At 38.3% G+C, this 22,686-nt stretch overlaps 2 protein-coding genes across 2 annotated transcripts; one reads left to right on the plus strand and one right to left on the minus strand.

Annotated features, from left to right (window-relative positions):
- Positions 1-6,337: 6,337 nt before the first annotated feature.
- LOC148188151 (uncharacterized) lies at positions 6,338-9,780 on the plus strand. Its single transcript, XM_088085967.1, has 3 exons — positions 6,338-6,660; positions 8,645-8,953; positions 9,088-9,780. Exons 1-3 carry the CDS (start codon positions 6,528-6,530, stop codon positions 9,309-9,311), a joined length of 666 nt encoding a protein of 221 aa, XP_087942093.1. The 5' UTR covers positions 6,338-6,527; the 3' UTR covers positions 9,312-9,780.
- A 2,774-nt stretch (positions 9,781-12,554) lies between these two features.
- On the minus strand, positions 12,555-17,167 carry LOC148188152 (uncharacterized). The gene is made up of 4 exons (XM_088085968.1): positions 16,827-17,167; positions 14,558-14,866; positions 14,349-14,423; positions 12,555-13,126 (listed from the first exon to the last, which is right to left on the minus strand). The coding sequence occupies exons 1-4, from the start codon at positions 16,954-16,956 to the stop codon at positions 12,978-12,980; spliced, it is 663 nt and encodes a 220-aa protein (XP_087942094.1). The 5' UTR covers positions 16,957-17,167; the 3' UTR covers positions 12,555-12,977.
- Between the last annotated feature and the right edge of the window lie 5,519 nt (positions 17,168-22,686).

The raw sequence follows: 22,686 nt of genomic DNA on the forward strand, positions 1-22,686 counted from the left end.
GAGCAACTTCACACCTTACATACTGGATCAAAATAAGTTTTGTTGTCACCACTGACAAGCATCAAACCCCCGGGACCTGAGAAAATCACTTTGATTTTTTTTCAAAACATGGAAAAATGAGCGACATGGCGAGAAAAGTCGCACAAATTCAAAAGAATTAGTAAAAAGTGACAAAAAAACTGACTTAAAGAATTAGCTGTGAGGAGATAATTAGATTTGATGCAAAAAAAGGGAAAAATATTTTTTAAAAACTATATAAATATTTCATATAATTATAGAATTAAAGTAAATTATTTTAGCAAATATAAAAACTATTTTTTTAGAAATGTTTCAAGTCATTTCTTATTTCTTGTTATTATTATTATTTCATTGTTATTTTTATTATTATGGGGTAATTTTCTCGTAACATTTTACTAATTTCTCGCTAATTTTGAAGCCATGTCTTGTTGGTCATTGCTTAATGGCTTCATTTCCAACACTGTTTATGGAGCAAAGTATTTAGAAATATTCAAAAATAAAACATCTGCGCTGAAGGATTTTGACCCAAACTGTTTGAGACGGTCAGAAAGTGGACACGTTTGTAAAGAGGACACTCGTTAGTCCCCACAGAACATGTTTTCATTCACATATCTGAGGTCAAAGGTCAAAGGGACCCCTGTGAAAATGGACATGGACCAAAATTCAGTCTAACTTCAGAGCGTTTTTAACCCCTTCCTGAGAAGCTAACATGAGCTGCTGGTACCTCTGACTCCTCAGGTCTCCTGGTTTCACATGAGACGCCCGACAAGACCAATAATAATCACAGTAATAACAATAATAATAATAATAATAATAATAATAACCACTGTGAGGAGGGATGGACTTTATTTGTGCAGCAGGTCAAAGCAGAGGATTTTAATCTTTATCAAAATACTGAAGCTTGTTTTTGTTTTGATCATTTTCACCATTTTGGTTTTAATATCTGCTTTTATTAAAGACTTCTTTGTGGTTTAATACCATTTATTTGTGGCCTATTATCAATTTAATGTGATAAAAATAACAATAAATAATTGATTATTATTATTATTATTTCTTTTGTTGGTATCTTTTAATTTTGTTTCTTCGTTGTTCCTCTGTGTTGTTAGTTTGTCTCTCTGTGTGGAACAACAATAAACCTGCTGGAATATCTGATCAAATATGAATCAGTATAATGTTGAATAAATCCTGACAGCTGTAAATAAAATCAGTCCCTCAGTTCAGTGAGTCTGTGACTCTGGCTGAGATGGAGGTGAAATATGTGAAGCTGGGCTGTGGTTTACTGCTCTCTTCTTGTCACAAACACTGTTTGACATCTGCTCAGCTGTTGGTTTTTGTACAGGCTGCACGCAGCTTTTCTCACTGTGGGGATCAAACTTCCAACAGGAGCAGTAGTAGGTGGCTGAATGACTGAGTTTAACTGTCTGGATCTTCAGCTCCCAGCCCTTCTGTTTATTCACAGCTGAGAAATCAGCTTCCTGAGGATGATTGTAACCTTTACCTATTCTACCATTATCTCTGTCAATATAAATAATCAGTGTGAATGTTTCGTTGTCTCTCTTCTGGTACCAGAGTACATAAGAGTAATCACACCGGTCAGTGTGCTGACAGCTGAAGGAGACGCTTTCACCAACTCTCCTGGTCAATGTTAAATCCTCCTGAACCAGCTGAGCCGCTGCCACGGCAACCAGCGCTGCAGAGAAGCAGACAGGTAGCTGAAGGTGAGCGTGACAGTGTTTGTTACAGGTGGAGTTTGTGGGCTCCTGATTGGCTGGAAACACTCACCTGAACACAGACAGCACAGAGCAGCAGCTGGGAGGAGAAGCATTGTGTGCAGCGCTGTTTCCTCTGGTGAAGCTGGGGAGAAGTGACGCTCTGATGCAGCTGAGACCAAACAAGGACGAGCTGTGACATCAGACCAGACGGCTCCTCACACCTCCCATCAGCCCCTGCAGCGGAGAGGCGGCTGCTGCTGATCCAGAGCAGGAGGTGGAGCTTTTTCTATGTTATCTTCAAGAAAACAAAGTGAAGCTAATTTGATGGTTGACGTCATTTTTTTTTCCGTAAAATAATGTCGGTAATTGTAATATATCAGTAATAATGTTTGGGTTAACCCTTTGAAACCTGGGCAAACTGGCTCCATTTAATAAATAAAAAAAAAAACAAAAACACGAGAAAAGGCATCGAGCAACTTCACACCTTACATACTGGATCAAAATAAGTTTTGTTGTCACCACTGACAAGCATCAAACCCCCGGGACCTGAGAAAATCGCTTTGATTTTTTTTCAAAACATGGAAAAATGCAATGAGCAACATGGCGAGAAAAGTCGCACAAATTCAAAAGAATTAGTAAAAAGTGACAAAAAAACTGACTTGAATAAGCTGTGAGGAGATAATTAGATTTGATGCAAGAAAGGGAAAAATATTAAAAAAACTATATAAATATTTCATATAATTATAGAATTAAATTATTTTAGCAAAAATAAAAACTGTATTTTTTTAGACATGTTTCAAGTGATTTCGTATTTCTTGTTTGTTATTATTATTTTATTGTTATTATTATTATTATTATGGGGTAATTTTCTCGTAACATTTTACTAATTTCTTGCTAATTTTGAAGCCATGTCTTGTTGGTTGTTGCTTAATTGCTTCTTCTAGTATTTTTGGAAGAAATCAAGCTAATTTATCTGGTGTCAAGCAGTAAGAAGATATGACCCCAAAAATTGCAAGAAGTTTGTAAAAAGTAAAAGAAAACTCCCTGAAAATTAGCACAAAAATACTCATCCCCACATCCCTCAGACAAATAAAAATAAAAATTTGTGAAAGTAAAATTAATTTATTAAAGCATGGAAATTACTTAAAAATGTAAAAATGAGAATAATAGTGTAAAATAATTTTCAGTATATTATTATCACAAATACAATAATAAAGTTCTTCTTTATTCTGTACATACTGTACATATCTATGTTAAGTGCCTTCCTTTGTGTATATATATATTTGCATTATTTTGCCCTTTAACAAATGTTTCATTCAGTCGCTGCTCTCTTAAATGCTGCTGCAACAAAACACACAGGATTAATAAAGTATTTCTGTTCTGTTTATTTATTATTTATTTATTGCCTTCTTCTGTTTTTGGAAGAAACGAAGCCAATTTGCTGAGGTTTCAAAGGGTTAATACGACGATTACATTTGATTTCATCTCACTGATTATACGTTAATATGTTTGAGGTAAATATTTCGGTGCAGAACTTTTACTTGTCACAGAGTATTTGCGCAGTGTGATAGAAGTATTTCTACTTCAGAAAGGGATTTGAAAACTTCCTTCAACATTTCATCAGAAACAACAAGAATAAAGAAAAAATAAAGAAAGAAAAGTGAGAACAGGACCTGCAGACTGAAGCAGTGAGTCTTTGCAGCCACAGGAGGGCAGCAGTGTCAAAGTGACGACAGGAGGAGCAGAAACAAATAACTGAGTAAAATGTGAATACAGACTGCTGAACAAGTGTGGTGGAAAAAAATGCCTTCATAATTGTGATTTTCACAATAACAGAAACACACGTGACTGAATGGGAGGTGTGAGGAGCCGTCTGGTCTGATGTCACAGCTCGTCCTTGTTTGGTCTCAGCTGCATCAGAGCGTCACTTCTCCCCAGCTTCACCAGAGGAAACAGCGCTGCACACAATGCTTCTCCTCCCAGCTGCTGCTCTGTGCTGTCTGTGTTCAGGTGAGTGTTTCCAGCCAATCAGGAGCCCACAAACTCCACCTGTAACAAACACTGTCACGCTCACCTTCAGCTACCTGTCTGCTTCTCTGCAGCGCTGGTTGCCGTGGCAGCGGCTCAGCTGGTTCAGGAGGATTTAACATTGACCAGGAGAGTTGGTGAAAGCGTCTCCTTCAGCTGTCAGCACACTGACCGGTGTGATGGCTCTTATGTATACTGGTACCAGAAGAGAGACATCGAAACATTCACACTGATTCTTCGTATTGACAGAGATGATGGTAGAATAGGTAAAGGTTACAATCATCCTCAGGAAGCTGATTTCTCAGCTGTGAATAAACTGAAGGGCTGTGAGCTGAAGATCCAGACAGTTAAACTCAGTCATTCAGCCACCTACTACTGCTCCTGTGTGAAGTTTGATCCCCACAGTGAGAAAAGCTGCGTGCAGCCTGTACAAAAACCAACAGATGAGCAGATGTCAAACAGTGTTTGTGACAAGAAGAGAGCAGTAAACCACAGCCCAGCTTCACATATTTCACCTCCATCTCAGCCAGAGTCACAGACTCACTGAACTGAGAGACTGATTTTATTTACAGCTGTCAGGATTTATTCAACATTATACTGATTCATATTTGATCAGATATTCCAGCAGGTTTATTGTTGTTCCACACAGAGAGACAAACTAACAACACAGAGGAACAACGAAGAAACAAAATTAAAAAGATACCAACAAAAGAAATAATAATAATAATAATAATCAATTATTTATTGTTATTTTAATCACATTAAATTGATAATAGGCCACAAATAAATGGTATTAAACCACAAAGAAGTCTTTAATAAAAGCAGATATTAAAACCAAAATGGTGAAAATGATCAAAACAAAAACAAGCTTCAGTATTTTGATAAAGATTAAAATCCTCTGCTTTGACCTGCTGCACGAATAAAGTCCATCCCTCCTCACAGTGGTTATTATTATTATTATTATTATTGTTATTACTGTGATTATTATTACTGTGATTATTATTGTTATTACTGTGATTATTATTATTATTATTATTATTGTTATGGCTGTGATTATTATTGGTCTTGTCGGGCGTCTCATGTGAAACCAGGAGACCTGAGGAGTCAGAGGTACCAGCAGCTCATGTTAGCTTCTCAGGAAGGGGTTAAAAACGCTCTGAAGTTAGACTGAATTTTGGTCCATGTCCATTTTCACAGGGGTCCCTTTGACCTTTGACCTCAGATATGTGAATGAAAACATGTTCTGTGGGGACTAACGAGTGTCCTCTTTACAAACGTGTCCACTTTCTGACCGTCTCAAACAGTTTGGGTCAAAATCCTTCAGCGCAGATGTTTTATTTTTGAATATTTCTAAATACTTTGCTCCATAAACAGTGTTGGAAATGGACTGAAGTCTAAATGTTGAGTCTCTTGTGGATTCAGTGAGTCCAGTTTTACTCACATGTGATGATGCTGGTCTCTATAGCAACCGTTTGATTGCAGCGAGACCGTTTCTCTGAAACAAACCTCACAGCCTCATGAAACTTGACAAACACAAACTAGAGACCTCTGTCCTCCTTTGACCTGTGTCTGAAACTGTTTGAACTGAGTCCAACACCTTCTCGTCCAACTTATCACAGACTGCAGCTTTGCAGTGGACTTCTGCGACACATTAGAGGGTTGTCTGGTTTTTTGGAAGTTTTTCCTCAGTGGATGTGAGGGTCTAAGGACAGAGGGATGTTGTACGCTGTAAAATTGATTTGTGAAAATGGGTTTCGAAATAAAATTGACTTGACACGTTACGCTCTTGGTTTCTTCTGCGTCTGCTGTTTCCGCTCCAGGACGCTGCTACAGTGACGTCAGCAATCACACCTGCCAGCACCGACGGTACAGGCGTCCTCGCGCTCCTTATATCACGTCGTTACCGGCAGCGTTTCAACCTGACGCCGCTCTGTGGCGTTTCACGCTCACAGGACAGGCGCACGGCCGCATCCTCAGGTGATGCTGCCAGTCCACGTATCATGCTGCCGCGGCAGGGGCTGTCCCACCGTCCGGCGGCGAATAATAACAGCGTTACCAGTTCTGTCCGGCCTCGCTCTCGGCTGATGCTGTCTGTGAAGTAATTGGTCAGTTGTCACATAAGTTAGTGGAGTAAAAAGTACAATATTTCCCTCTGAGATGTATTGTAGTAGAAGTACAAAGTAGCAGAAAATAGTAATACACAGGTAAAGAACAAGTACCTCAAAGTCGCACTGAAGTGGGTGACAATACTAGTAAATGTACTTAGTTCCTTTACACCACTGTTGGCATAAACACATTTATATATATTTATTTATATATACAGTTTATCCTGCCTGATTGTTGCTCTCAAGATTTCCTCTCATGGTGTTTTGTCTCTTTTGTGGCGTCAAGTTCACGTTCATCCTCTCATGGGAGTTGTAAAGTGTTGTAAACGTTGACACCCGGAGGAGGAAGTGAGGACCTTCTCCTTCAAAATAAGACGACAGAGCAACAGACACACTGGCTGTGTGGACGAACGTCCTGTCATCAGACGCACATCCGTCATAAATCAAAGTGATGGACGATTTAAAAATGGGAGCTGATGATGATGATGATGATGATGATGATGATAAAAACGTATTAAAGTCAGAGGGATTCATCCTCTGAGGAGCATGAACGTGTGAACCAACGATCCTCAGAGACACTCTGCTAGTGTGTCTAAAAAGGACATAAAAGCAGAGACAGCCGTGTTCATATGAACATGAGAGAAACACGTCATGGAGCTGAAATATGATCCTGCTTCAGAATTTGGACTCGTTGGCCTCAGCTGACACTTTCAGCAGCACTCAGGTTTTTGTATTACTCTCTCTCACTGTGGGGTACTACTTGATCTTTGGCTCTGGAACTAAACTGTTTGTAACAGGTAAGAACAAACATTTATCTGCCTTCAGTTGTTTCAGTGAACAAATAGAAAATGTGTTTTAAAGAGTTTCTGCTGCTTCAGGTTTTACGTTAGTTTTTCATCATTAGTAGAGAATTCTTGCAGCCGTTCAGCTGTTGTTGCATAAAAGCTTCATAATTCATGAAAAGATGTTTAAATCTCGAGTTATTCTGTATTTCTGCAGCAGATTTTGCTGATTAATAAGGAAAAAATATGATTATTGGTATTTGAGAATTTGATCTTCTTAGCAAAGTAGCATCGTCTCTTTTGTATCAAGAAAATAAATCACATTAAACATAATTTAATATAAACAGGTTTAAGTTTTGTCAACAGCGTATGATTGGAAATGCATAGAAAATTAATCCAAATATTTTTAATGTAATTAACCCGTTAATAAATGTATTTATGTTGTTGCTACAAATGTCTTTTAATATTTATATATGAAGGCACAAAAGCACTGAATATGATATTATAATATATCATATTCAGTAATATAAAATAAACAGAATTTATGCAAACTAATTAATATATTTAGATCTGTGACACAGGATGCATAATAGCAAATTCACATTAATGTATCTAAATATATTTTAAATATGAATATAAATACTTTATTTCACGTAACACAATTTAAACATCACATTTTAAATAAGTCACAGTAACATTTTCGAAAAAAAAAACTGTGGTGTTAAATATTACAAAGCCGATGCTGCACACACTGTAATTCTAAAAAGATTAAAGATATTAGTCTTAACATTTATTATATTGTCAAGTTTAATTCACATTTGATGGATCATAAATTATTGTAATTGTGCATCAAAATCAAAATTGCTCTGACAGAAGTTTTGATGGTGTTGATATGTTTCATGAAAATAAAGTATTTAGTTATAAATACATGCCTTATATGTGACTGAACTAATTAAACCCAAACATAGAAAACCTTTTGTCTCGTCAATAAGGGAAAGTTTTTGTAATTTTATTATATGAGATTATATTAAAGTACTTCAATAGTGAATGTGAAATAGAAGTGAATGGACTTTATACACTGAAATCAATAACTGTGAGATACTTTTCCCCCAGAAAACGGGACATTTTTATGTCACATTATATGAAATCATATTAGGTCAAATGTTTTGTGAATTTCTCCTCAGGATCAATAAGTTGTACTTTTTGATAACATATAAAATAGACGGCTTTATTATCACAATTATACAACAGTTTGTAATGTAATGAAAAGCATCAAAAAATCCGTTGATGTATTTAAAGGATTCAGTTACAGTAAGATATGCAATGGTAAATATGTTATACATGTTGTAATCGTTAAAATGAAAATTAAGAGAAATTTACTTTATGTATTTTAACCCTAATATGAAAACACTATTTCCCATGATGTCCGAGCAAATTTCCTAAATCCTTAAATGTTATCGTATTAATTTATATTAGGAATAAAAATGAACATAAATTGTAGTGAGTGGATTTTCTAAATTGAAATACAAATTGTCATCTATATATTGATGGATAAATGTTCTTTATTTTGGTGTCATGCACACAAAGTGGCCAAACCTGATGGATTTACAGACAGCAAAGTACAGCTGCAGCCGTCCAACATTTCATGACTTTTTTATTTCAAACAGCTCGGCCTTCGACTAAATATTCTGCCTTCTCTCCTGAACTTGGAAAAAAATCTGCAACAAAAAAGGTTGAAGGACAACTGCAGTTTTTCAAGAAATCAACAAATAATCAGGACAGTAAAAACCAGGAAACTCACTGTCAGTTCCAGCGAGCTCACAGATGCAGCACAGAGCTGTGAGCTGCTGCTGACTCTGTTAATCATTATAATAATAAAAACAACAATAATAACAGATTTGATTTGTAACGCACTTTACATTTGGGACACATCTCAAAGTGCTGCAGGATAAAAGATGACTGTGTGTCTGTGCTGCTTGTTGCTGCTGTCAAACTTCAGATGAGCCGGTGGTGAGGCCCGTGGTGAGCGTGTACCCAGCAGCATCCAGAGTCCACCTGGAGGGGAGCAGCTCCCTGCTGTGTCTGGCCTCAGCCATGTTTCCTCCTCTGGTCCGCTTCTCCTGGAAAAGACGAAAGGAGGGCGGAGCCGAGGAGGAGCTGCGTCCTGCTGTGGGAGAGCAGCTGGAGCTCAGAGAGTCGAGACGCAGCGCCTCCGTCCTGCTGATCCGTCAGCAGGAGAGCGGCACGTATAAATACCGCTGCTCCGTCCATCACGAGGCGGACACAGTGAAGGCCCACACAGAACAAGGTAATGAAGCCGGGCGACTGCGTTCAGCAGAGATTCAGCTTCATGTGGAGACGCTGCTGTCAAAGAGAGCAGAGGAGCAGAGGACTGACATTTCTCACTGACTCTCCAAACATTTCACTGCTTTTCTCTTTCAGAGGTTTCTACTTTTCCAACATCACCTCCACCAGCAGCTTCAACAGCACCTCCACCATCACTTCCACCCGCCGTCTCTCCTGTCCCGTCTCAGTACCAAGTGAAGCTGCTGTGTGTGCTGTACACGGTGCTGACAGTGAAGAGTCTGGTGTACTGCTGTGGACTCTCTCTGCTGTTGATCCTCAGAAACAAGGGACCGTCCACCAACTGCACACATGCTGACTGACTGTTTCCTGCTCGCCTTTTCTCTCCATCACATCTCATCAATTCATCTCATCGATCACTTTGATCAGTATTCACAAATGTCAGTTATGATCTGTTGTGGTTGGTTGTAAAATGTATCTCTGTGTGCAAGTTAGGTATCGTCATCGTTAACATTTACGTACATATACACAAATATACATATTTACAGTTATGAAGAGCAAATCCTATGCAAAGTCATTTTTGATACTGTAGTTTATTTCCTCTTTAAATTGTGACTTTGATGATAATATAAATGAATCTGAATCATTGGCTGTCTGGTAGATATTTTATTGTTTGTAGTATTTCTTCTCTCCTTGTTTTTCTCTTTGAATCATTATGCAGAGTGTGGCAGGTTTGTCAAATTCTTTCAGTGTAAAATTTTCAATAAACTGAAAAATTAAAGTGTCTGTTTTATAAACATCTTTTATGGATATTAAAAATTTGAAACAGAATCAGCTTCATGGGCTGCGTGTGTTGACACCTACAAGCTATTGACTCTGGTTGTTAGTCGCTCGACGCATTTTGCTGAAGTTGAACATCAGAGCTGATTTTAGTTTTCACTCTCGTTTCTGTGAGTTGCCTGTCTGTGTTTGTTTGGCCGACCTCTCTTAGTTTGCCGCAATACAACAAACAGGAAAACTGACTCAATATTCAGCATGTTGTCAACATGCATCAATAATCATTTGCTGTATAAATGATAACATCACGGCACAGCTTCTGCTTTGAAAATGTTGATATTTCACAGTTGTTTGTGCTGGGAAAATGCTGATTCCTTTCCTGAGTTTAGCTCCTGGAGTTCCTCACTAATCGGACTATTTGATCAAAAAGCACTTTGAGTTGCTGAACCTTAACCAGAATGTGTTTGTATCACCACGGTCATCCAAGGAGATAGTTTAACAGACATCAGATCAGAAAACACAGATGTGTTGTTTTGGAGGGCGCTGACAAAGCAGCTGTTTGTCATGTCGAGTAGCTCCAACCAAGTAACCTGAATGATCAACGAGACATTTAGACAGTACTCAGATCTGCATGACAGCATGCCTTCTTCATCACTGAAAACATTACTCCACTACTTTGCAAAAATGCCAGAATTGTGGAAAATATTGTTTTCAGCAAATATCTTAATCGTAACATTTGGTGTATTTATGCAGTCTGGGAAACCCCAGGATCTCTAGAAAGTATCTGCACAAGTCGGCCAGCGGACTCAACAGGGACGAGGAAACGTGTCTGCATGTCGTTACTAAAGTTCATCCTATTTGCTGGAGTAGTAAACTAGGATTCATTTCATGTAGGATTCTACTAACGTGACTGATTGTTTTCCACTAATTAATGAGACTCTGTATTTCCATGGAAACGAAGAATACACTCCCCCCAAAGAAGTTTTAATTTTGAGAGCTAATTGTTCCAAAACATGAATACATTTTGACTATACATTTTTATTTTGTTGTTAATAGTTTTCTAGTCACAGTATAACACTCGGGGTGTGCTTTAACGTCATTTGAGCACCTCAGTAATGCTTGCAGATTTCGGCGCTAACTGCATCACTGTCATATGAAGTTAAAGAACACCCTCGAGTGTAATATTGCTTAAATTAGGACTTGTTGGCGCTCATCGACACCAAGTGTAAAGTGCACCTTTGACGGCTCAGATCCCCGTAAATAAACTCCACAGACGTGAGCATAAAGATGTTAAAAGTTGCTCTCTGGGCTCAGTTCAGTTGTGTGTGGAGGACTCAGTGGAAAAAAGGCTTCCAGACAAACAGCTACAGAGGCTGATGAGCGTGTACAGCAGCTGATAGGAATCTGCTCTCGGTGGTTATTAGGTTTCCTAAAAGCCTGTTGACAGCGAATCGACGCTTCCTCTCCTGCAGCAGCCGGGCTGTGTGGGTTTCTGCTCTGCAGCTTTTCTCACAGTAAAAACACAGTGACGGTTACAACCATCCACTCTGCTTCACGAATCTTTACAGGAACTTCAGTCGCTCACTACGGCGTTCACATGGGAATAAAAACTGAACTACGCTTCAAAACAGGAGCAGCTTCACAATCACAGCACACCAAGAAATCAGGTCAACAGATCCTGGATCACACAGACGCAAATATTTAGGCAAAGAGACGAAAACCTGATGCAGCTTCATCAAACTACTTCAGTCTGTTTTTGAGAACACTTACAGTCCAGCTTCCAATGATGTAAAATGATAACAGCAACAACAACATTATTACAGTTACTTTCATTATTATTATTATTATATTAACAGAAAAGACAGATGAAAAAAATCTAAATTCGGCTAATTTTAACAGAGCAAATTAATGTGTTTTTTATACAAATGTATTTGACATGGTTGTCACGTAATTCCCCTTCAGCCATAACTATTTATTAATTAACCACAAACTCCTATTGTGTGTAATGACATGTAGTATCATACATTATATATACTATGATTATAATTCATTCATTTTATTGTTGTTGCCTTTTTGTCTTATTGTTAATTTATCATGTGAAATTGTTTTTGCAAGTAAAGAAACAAGAAATCTTAAATAGTGTTTGGAAATCTTCCACTTTCTCATAAATTTCTCTGTCAAAAATATAATTTCAGAGAAGTTTTAAGTTTCCACTCTCAAAGTGCTGATATCACCATGTGATGATTTCAAGCACTGACTCCTCGACCGCAACATTTCCAAAAATAAGTCGTGCATCTGTTATCATCGATGGCAGCGTCAGAAACCGCAGAGACAAACAAGTCATCTTGTTGTTTCACCCCCTCAAAAATAACAAACTTATCTGTATCTGTTTGTGAGGAAGAACTAGAGCGTCCATGTTGGTTTACCTCAAGATCACACTGCACATACATTTTTAACACATCAACACAAATGCAATTCATCTGTTCATTTTCTTTCGTTTTGAAAATAAATGCATTTTTCATACATGATTTCAGAGTAAACTGTAAATTATAAAACAGCTCAGCACCAAAGCTGCCGGATCATCCAAACCTACTGAGATGTAGTTAACAGCTGTGTGTATATTTACTGATCTGTGTTTTTATATTCATATCTTCCTGTACATTTCTCCTCTGCGCTGTGTGAAAGTACATTCAGAGCGACTAACAACCAAAGTCAAATGACTTGCAGGTGTTAACACACACGGCCGATGAAGCTGATTGTGTTTCTGATCATTTGCTAAGAAGCCAAACTGAAATCCATAAAAACAAAGACGTTCATAAAACAGACACTTTGATTGTTTTTTTAATTTAGTTTATTGAGAATATTATACTGAAAGAATTTGACAAACCTGCCACACTCTGCATAATGGATTAAAAAAAAACAAGAAGAGAAGAAATACGACAAAGAATAAAATATCAACCAGACAGCCAATGATTCAGATTCATTTATATTATCATAAAAGTGACCGTCAAATGTGGAAATAAACTACTGCATCAAATAACTAAAAAATAAAGGAATTTAACCATAACTGCAAACATATATTTGTGTATATGTACGTAAATGTTAACGATGACGATACCTAACTTGCACACAGAGATACATTTTACAACCAACCACAACAGATCATAACTGACATTTGTGAATACTGATCAAAGTGATCGATGAGATGAATTGATGAGATGTGATGGAGAGAAAAGGCGAGCAGGAAACAGTCAGTCAGCATGTGTGCAGTTGGTGGACGGTCCCTTGTTTCTGAGGATCAACAGCAGAGAGAGTCCACAGCAGTACACCAGACTCTTCACTGTCAGCACCGTGTACAGCACACACAGCAGCTTCACCCTGCACTGAGACCGGAGGGACACTGAGACACACACACACACACACACACACACACACACACACACACACACACACACACACACACACACACTTACATCGGTATAACTTGGACTTTTCCAGACGGGGCAACCAGCTCTCCGTGAGGACAGGGGTCGGCTACATTTTGAATGAAAGCTCTGAGGTCCTAATTAAATCAAACAAGTCGGCAAGATTTTATCTCTAGAGCCAGGACAGCCAGTTTAACTCTTTGAAACCTGAGGAGATTGGCTCGATTTCTTTGTAAAAACACAGGCAGAAGTTAGAAGTTACAAGAAAATTACCTGAAATTTAGCACAAAAAATGTAAACAGAAATGGTTAAAAAAAGAAAAAAAGCTATAGTTTTCTAGAAGTTTTAATCTATTTTTTATTACCTCTAATGATTTCTCTCTCCCATCCATCTCTCTCTTTTTAAAAACTAATTTTCAGGTCCTTTTTTGTCACGTTTTCCTAATTTCTTGCAGTGTTTTGGGATCTCTTACTGAGTTGCTCAGTGACTTTTAGCCAAAAGAGATTTAACCCGTGTGCAGAGGTTTTATAGTCTTAGATACATGTGTAAGACAGGGGTCGGCTATAATTACATTAAAAGCTCATGGACCCTTGTTAAATCCAACAGGTCAGGGCCCCTGGAGGTCCTCTGGAGCCAGGACAGTGAGTTTAACCCTTTGATTTCTCAGCAAGTTCGCTTGATTTCTTTTGAAAACACAGGATAAAGTTACATGTTACAAGAAAATTACCTGAAATTAAGCAGAAAGTAGAAGGAAAATAAAAAAAAAGTTTATTAATAATAATAAAAAGTTATTAAAACAATATGTGTGTAGATAAAATGGTAAGTAATAATTAGAAATGTAGTTTTGCAGACATTTATCCCTATTTTTTTTTAAAAAAAGGTAACTACTTCTAATGATTTCTGTTTCTTCTTCTATCTTTGCAGTGTGTGTTTGTCTCTGTAAAGCATCATTGTGAAAAGCCCTCTATAATTAAAATGTATTATGATTATTATTATTATTATCTCTCACAGAGTTGCTCTGTGCCTGTTTAGTCGAAAGATTTAAACCAACATGCTCAGGTTTCAAAGGTTTGAAAGCGTGTGTAAGGCGTCTGACGGCAACATAAGAACAGTGATGTGTCTGCAGGTCCAAAGGGTTAAATGTTGCAGTGAAAAAGGACAGATTGGCAGTGAAGGAGAGGCAGCAGGTGATCTTACGGTCAGCTGGCTGCAGAGCTGGCAGGTCTGCTGGCTGTCTCTCTGGAGGACAGGAGGCTGCTGCAGCTGGAAGCTCTGAAAGAGAAAAGCAGTGAAATGTTTGGAGAGTCAGTGAGAAATGTCAGTCCTCTGCTCCTCTGCTCTCTTTGACAGCAGCGTCTCCACATGAAGCTGAATCTCTGCTGAACGCAGTCGCCCGGCTTCATTACCTTGTTCTGTGTGGGCCTTCACTGTGTCCGCCTCGTGATGGACGGAGCAGCGGTATTTATACGTGCCGCTCTCCTGCTGACGGATCAGCAGGACGGAGGCGCTGCGTCTCGACTCTCTGAGCTCCAGCTGCTCTCCCACAGCAGGACGCAGCTCCTCCTCGGCTCCGCCCTCCTTTCGTCTTTTCCAGGAGAAGCGGACCAGAGGAGGAAACATGGCTGAGGCCAGACACAGCAGGGAGCTGCTCCCCTCCAGGTGGACTCTGGATGCTGCTGGGTACACGCTCACCACGGGCCTCACCACCGGCTCATCTGAAGTTTGACAGCAGCAACAAGCAGCACAGACACACAGTCATCTTTTATCCTGCAGCACTTTGAGATGTGTCCCAAATGTAAAGTGCGTTACAAATCAAATCTGTTATTATTGTTGTTTTTATTATTATAATTATTAACAGAGTCAGCAGCAGCTCACAGCTCTGTGCTGCATCTGTGAGCTCGCTGGAACTGACAGTGAGTTTCCTGGTTTTTACTGTCCTGATTATTTGTTGATTTCTTGAAAAACTGCAGTTGTCCTTCAACCTTTTTTGTTGCAGATTTTTTTCCAAGCTCAGGAGAGAAGGCAGAATATTTAGTCGAAGGCCGAGCTGTTTGAAATAAAAAAGTCATGAAATGTTGGACGGCTGCAGCTGTACTTTGCTGTCTGTAAATCCATCAGGTTTGGCCACTTTGTGTGCATGACACCAAAATAAAGAACATTTATCCATCAATATATAGATGACAATTTGTATTTCAATTTAGAAAATCCACTCACTACAATTTATGTTCATTTTTATTCCTAATATAAATTAATACGATAACATTTAAGGATTTAGGAAATTTGCTCGGACATCATGGGAAATAGTGTTTTCATATTAGGGTTAAAATACATAAAGTAAATTTCTCTTAATTTTCATTTTAATGATTACAACATGTATAACATATTTACCATTGCATATCTTACTGTAACTGAATCCTTTAAATACATCAACGGATTTTTTGATGCTTTTCATTACATTACAAACTGTTGTATAATTGTGATAATAAAGCCGTCTATTTTATATGTTGTCAAAAAGTGCAACTTATTGATCCTGAGGAGAAATTCACAAAACATTTGACCTAATATGATTTCATATAATGTGACATAAAAATGTCCCGTTTTCTGGGGGAAAAGTATCTCACAGTTATTGATTTCAGTGTATAAAGTCCATTCACTTCTATTTCACATTCACTATTGAAGTACTTTAATATAATCTCATATAATAAAATTACAAAAACTTTCCCTTATTGACGAGACAAAAGGTTTTCTATGTTTGGGTTTAATTAGTTCAGTCACATATAAGGCATGTATTTATTACTAAATACTTTATTTTCATGAAACATATCAACACCTTCAAAACTTCTGTCAGAGCAATTTTGATTTTGATGCACAATTACAATAATTTATGATCCATCAAATGTGAATTAAACTTGACAATATAATAAATGTTAAGACTAATATCTTTAATCTTTTTAGAATTACAGTGTGTGCAGCATCGGCTTTGTAATATTTAACACCACAGTTTTTTTTTCGAAAATGTTACTGTTACTTATTTAAAATGTGATGTTTAAATTGTGTTACGTAAAATAAAGTATTTATATTCATATTTAAAATATATTTAGATACATTAATGTGAATTTGCCATTATGCATCCTGTGTCACATATCTAAATATATTAATTAGTTTGCATAAATTCTGTTTATTATAATATCATATTCAGTGCTTTTGTGCCTTCATATATAAATAATAAAAGACATTTGTAGCAACAACATAAATACATTTATTAACGGGTTAATTACATTAAAAATATTTGGATTAATTTTCTATGCATTTCCAATCATACGCTGTTGACAAAACTTAAACCTGTTTATATTAAATTATGTTTAATGTGATTTATTTTCTTGATACAAAAGAGACGATGCTACTTTGCTAAGAAGATCAAATTCTCAAATACCAATAATCATATTTTTTCCTTATTAATCAGCGAAATCTGCTGCAGAAATACAGAATAACTCGAGATTTAAACATCTTTTCATGAATTATGAAGCTTTTTATGCAACAACAGCTGAACGGCTGCAAGAATTCTCTACTAATGATGAAAAACTAACGTAAAACCTGAAGCAGCAGAAACTCTTTAAAACACATTTTCTATTTGTTCACTGAAACAACTGAAGGCAGATAAATGTTTGTTCTTACCTGTTACAAACAGTTTAGTTCCAGAGCCAAAGATCAAGTACCCCACAGTGAGAGAGAGTAATACAAAAACCTGAGTGCTGCTGAAAGTGTCAGCTGAGGCCAACGAGTCCAAATTCTGAAGCAGGATCATATTTCAGCTCCATGACGTGTTTCTCTCATGTTCATATGAACACGGCTGTCTCTGCTTTTATGTCCTTTTTAGACACACTAGCAGAGTGTCTCTGAGGATCGTTGGTTCACACGTTCATGCTCCTCAGAGGATGAATCCCTCTGACTTTAATACGTTTTTATCATCATCATCATCATCATCATCATCATCATCATCATCATCATCAGCTCCCATCTTTAATTTGTCCATCACTTTGATTTATGACGGATGTGCGTCTGATGACAGGACGTTCGTCCACACAGCCAGTGTGTCTGTTGCTCTGTCGTCTTATTTTGAAGGAGAAGGTCCTCACTTCCTCCTCCGGGTGTCAACGTTTACAACACTTTACAACTCCCATGAGAGGATGAACGTGAACTTGACGCCACAAAAAGAGACAAAACACCATGAGAGTAAATCTTGAGAGCAACAATCAGGCAGGATAAACTGTATATATAAATAAATATATATAAATGTGTTTATGCCAACAGTGGTGTAAAGGAACTAAGTACATTTACTAGTATTGTCACCCACTTCAGTGCGACTTTGAGGTACTTGTTCTTTACCTGTGTATTACTATTTTCTGCTACTTTGTACTTCTACTACAATACATCTCAGAGGGAAATATTGTACTTTTTACTCCACTAACTTATGTGACAACTGACCAATTACTTCACAGACAGCATCAGCCGAGAGCGAGGCCGGACAGAACTGGTAACGCTGTTATTATTCGCCGCCGGACGGTGGGACAGCCCCTGCCGCGGCAGCATGATACGTGGACTGGCAGCATCACCTGAGGATGCGGCCGTGCGCCTGTCCTGTGAGCGTGAAACGCCACAGAGCGGCGTCAGGTTGAAACGCTGCCGGTAACGACGTGATATAAGGAGCGCGAGGACGCCTGTACCGTCGGTGCTGGCAGGTGTGATTGCTGACGTCACTGTAGCAGCGTCCTGGAGCGGAAACAGCAGACGCAGAAGAAACCAAGAGCGTAACGTGTCAAGTCAATTTTATTTCGAAACCCATTTTCACAAATCAATTTTACAGCGTACAACATCCCTCTGTCCTTAGACCCTCACATCCACTGAGGAAAAACTTCCAAAAAACCAGACAACCCTCTAATGTGTCGCAGAAGTCCACTGCAAAGCTGCAGTCTGTGATAAGTTGGACGAGAAGGTGTTGGACTCAGTTCAAACAGTTTCAGACACAGGTCAAAGGAGGACAGAGGTCTCTAGTTTGTGTTTGTCAAGTTTCATGAGGCTGTGAGGTTTGTTTCAGAGAAACGGTCTCGCTGCAATCAAACGGTTGCTATAGAGACCAGCATCATCACATGTGAGTAAAACTGGACTCACTGAATCCACAAGAGACTCAACATTTAGACTTCAGTCCATTTCCAACACTGTTTATGGAGCAAAGTATTTAGAAATATTCAAAATAAAACATCTGCGCTGAAGGATTTTGACCCAAACTGTTTGAGACGGTCAGAAAGTGGACACGTTTGTAAAGAGGACACTCGTTAGTCCCCACAGAACATGTTTTCATTCACATATCTGAGGTCAAAGGTCAAAGGGACCCCTGTGAAAATGGACATGGACCAAAATTCAGTCTAACTTCAGAGCGTTTTTAACCCCTTCCTGAGAAGCTAACATGAGCTGCTGGTACCTCTGACTCCTCAGGTCTCCTGGTTTCACATGAGACGCCCGACAAGACCAATAATAATCACAGTAATATCAATAATAATAATAATAATAATAATAATCACAGTAATAACAATAATAATAATAATCACAGCAATAACAATAATAATCACAGCAATAATAATGATAATAATAATAATAATAACCACTGTGAGGAGGGATGGACTTTATTCGTGCAGCAGGTCAAAGCAGAGGATTTTAATCTTTATCAAAATACTGAAGCTTGTTTTTGTTTTGATCATTTTCACCATTTTGGTTTTAATATCTGCTTTTATTAAAGACTTCTTTGTGGTTTAATACCATTTATTTGTGGCCTATTATCAATTTAATGTGATTAAACTAACAATAAATAATTGATTATTATTATTATTATTTCTTTTGTTGGTATCTTTTTAATTTTGTTTCTTCGTTGTTCCTCTGTGTTGTTAGTTTGTCTCTCTGTGTGGAACAACAATAAACCTGCTGGAATATCTGATCAAATATGAATCAGTATAATGTTGAATAAATCCTGACAGCTGTAAATAAAATCAGTCTCTCAGTTCAGTGAGTCTGTGACTCTGGCTGAGATGGAGGTGAAATATGTGAAGCTGGGCTGTGGTTTACTGCTCTCTTCTTGTCACAAACACTGTTTGACATCTGCTCAGCTGTTGGTTTTTGTACAGGCTGCACGCAGCTTTTCTCACTGTGGGGATCTCTTCCAACAGGAGCAGTAGTAGGTGGCTGAATGGCTGAGTTTAACTGTCTGGATCTTCAGCTCACAGCCCTTCAGTTTATTCACAGCTGAGAAATCAGCTTCCTGAGGATGATTGTAACCTTTACCTATTCTACCATCATCTGTGTCAATATCAAGAATCAGTGTGAATGTTTCGTTGTCTCTCTTCTGGTACCAGAATACAGCAGAGACATCACACCGGTCAGTGTGCTGACAGCTGAAGGAGACGCTTTCACCAACTCTCCCGGTCAATGTTAAATCCTCCTGAACCAGCTGAGCCGCTGCCACGGCAACCAGCGCTGCAGAGAAGCAGACAGGTAGCTGAAGGTGAGCGTGACAGTGTTTGTTACAGGTGGAGTTTGTGGGCTCCTGATTGGCTGGAAACACTCACCTGAACACAGACAGCACAGAGCAGCAGCTGGGAGGAGAAGCATTGTGTGCAGCGCTGTTTCCTCTGGTGAAGCTGGGGAGAAGTGACGCTCTGATGCAGCTGAGACCAAACAAGGACGAGCTGCGACATCAGACCAGACGGCTCCTCACACCTCCCATCAGCCCCTGCAGCGGCGCACACACGAGGCGGCTGCTGCTGATCCAGAGCAGGAGGTGGAGCTTTTTCTATGTTATCTTCAAGAAAACAAAGTGAAGCTAATTTGATGGTTGACGTCATTTTTCATGTAAAAACATTTCAATGTTCCAGTTTCACAAACCTTTCCGTAAAATAATGTCGGTAATTGTAATATATCAGTAATAATGTTTGGGTTAACCCTTTGAAACCTGGGCAAACTGGCTCCATTTCTTTAAAAAAAAAAAAAAAAAACACAGGAAAAGGCATCGAGCAACTTCACACCTTACATACTGGATCAAAATAAGTTTTGTTGTCACCACTGACAAGCATCAAACCCCCGGGACCTGAGAAAATCGCTTTGATTTTTTTTCAAAACATGGAAAAATGCAATGAGCAACATGGCGAGAAAAGTCGCACAAATTCAAAAGAATTAGTAAAAAGTGACAAAAAAACTGACTTAAAGAATTAGCTGTGAGGAGATAATTAGATTTGATGCAAAAAAAGGGAAAAATATTTTTTTAAAAACTATATAAATATTTCATATAATTATAGAATTAAAGTAAATTATTTTAGCAAATATAAAAACTATTTTTTTAGAAATGTTTCAAGTCATTTCTTATTTCTTGTTTGTTATTATTATTATTTCATTGTTATTTTTATTATTATGGGGTAATTTTCTCGTAACATTTTACTAATTTCTCGCTAATTTTGAAGCCATGTCTTGTTGGTCATTGCTTAATGGCTTCATTTCCAACACTGTTTATGGAGCAAAGTATTTAGAAATATTCAAAAATAAAACATCTGCGCTGAAGGATTTTGACCCAAACTGTTTGAGACGGTCAGAAAGTGGACACGTTTGTAAAGAGGACACTCGTTAGTCCCCACAGAACATGTTTTCATTCACATATCTGAGGTCAAAGGTCAAAGGGACCCCTGTGAAAATGGACATGGACCAAAATTCAGTCTAACTTCAGAGCGTTTTTAACCCCTTCCTGAGAAGCTAACATGAGCTGCTGGTACCTCTGACTCCTCAGGTCTCCTGGTTTCACATGAGACGCCCGACAAGACCAATAATAATCACAGCAATAACAATAATAATCACAGTAATAATAATAATAATAATAATAATAACCACTGTGAGGAGGGATGGACTTTATTCGTGCAGCAGGTCAAAGCAGAGGATTTTAATCTTTATCAAAATACTGAAGCTTGTTTTTGTTTTGATCATTTTCACCATTTTGGTTTTAATATCTGCTTTTATTAAAGACTTCTTTGTGGTTTAATACCATTTATTTGTGGCCTATTATCAATTTCATGTGATTAAAATAACAATAAATAATTGATTATTATTAGGCAAGGCAAGTTTATTTGTATAGCACATTTCAGCAACAAGGCAATTCAAGGTGCTTCACACAGAACATTGAAATACAACAACAGGGGGAAAGGAAACACATTTAAAACATTATAAAAGAAGCATGTAAAAGGTGATTAAAAACAGCAAGTAGGAAAACAACAGATAAAACCCAAAAATAGTTGCAGTGCAGTTTCGAAGTAAAATATAAAATTTAAAAAGTAAAAAGCCTTTTAGTCAAAGGCAGCAGTGAACAGGTGAGTCTTTAACCTTGACTTAAAAGAAGTCAGACTCTCAGCAGACCTGATATTTTCTGGTAGTTTGTTCCAGATATACGGAGCATAGAAACTGAAGCTGATTCTCCATGTTTAGGTCTGACTTTTGGAGCACAGAGCAGACCTGCACCAGATGACCTGAGTGGTCTTGATGGTTCATACTGGACGAGAAGGTCTTTGATGTATTTTGGGCCTAAACCATTCAGTGCTTTATATGCTAGCAAGAGAGTTTTAAAGTCTATTCTCTGAGAGACAGGGAGCCAGTGTAGAGACCTCAGAACTGGAGTGATGTGGTCCGCTCTCTTGGTCTTAGTCAGGACTCGAGCAGCAGCGTTCTGGATCAGCTGCAATTGTCTGATTGACTTTTTAGGCAGACCAGAGAAGATACTGTTACAGTAGTCAACTCGACTAAAGATAAAGATAAAGATATTATTATTTCTTTTGTTGGTATCTTTTTAATTTTGTTTCTTCGTTGTTCCTCTGTGTTGTTAGTTTGTCTCTCTGTGTGGAACAACAATAAACCTGCTGGAATATCTGATCAAATATGAATCAGTATAATGTTGAATAAATCCTGACAGCTGTAAATAAAATCAGTCCCTCAGTTCAGTGAGTCTGTGACTCTGGCTGAGATGGAGGTGAAATATGTGAAGCTGGGCTGTGGTTTACTGCTCTCTTCTTGTCACAAACACTGTTTGACATCTGCTCAGCTGTTGGTTTTTGTACAGGCTGCACGCAGCTTTTCTCACTGTGGGGATCATCCTTCCAACAGGAGCAGTAGTAGGTGGCTGAATGACTGAGTTTAACTGTCTGGATCTTCAGCTCACAGCCCTTCTGTTTATTCACAGCTGAGAAATCAGCTTCCTGAGGATGATTGTAACCTTTACCTATTCTACCATCATCTGTGTCAATATCAAGAATCAGTGTGAATGTTTCGATGTCTCTCTTCTGGTACCAGAGTACATCAGAGTAATCACACCGGTCAGTGTGCTGACAGCTGAAGGAGACGCTTTCACCAACTCTCCTGGTCAATGTTAAATCCTCCTGAACCAGCTGAGCCGCTGCCACGGCAACCAGCGCTGCAGAGAAGCAGACAGGTAGCTGAAGGTGAGCGTGACAGT

The sequence above is a fragment of the Plectropomus leopardus genome, chromosome 12, assembly GCF_026936395.1.
Source record: "Plectropomus leopardus strain MGB_pleo_1.0 chromosome 12, ASM2693639v1, whole genome shotgun sequence".
In the NCBI taxonomy this organism is placed as follows: Eukaryota; Metazoa; Chordata; class Actinopteri; order Perciformes; family Serranidae; genus Plectropomus; species Plectropomus leopardus.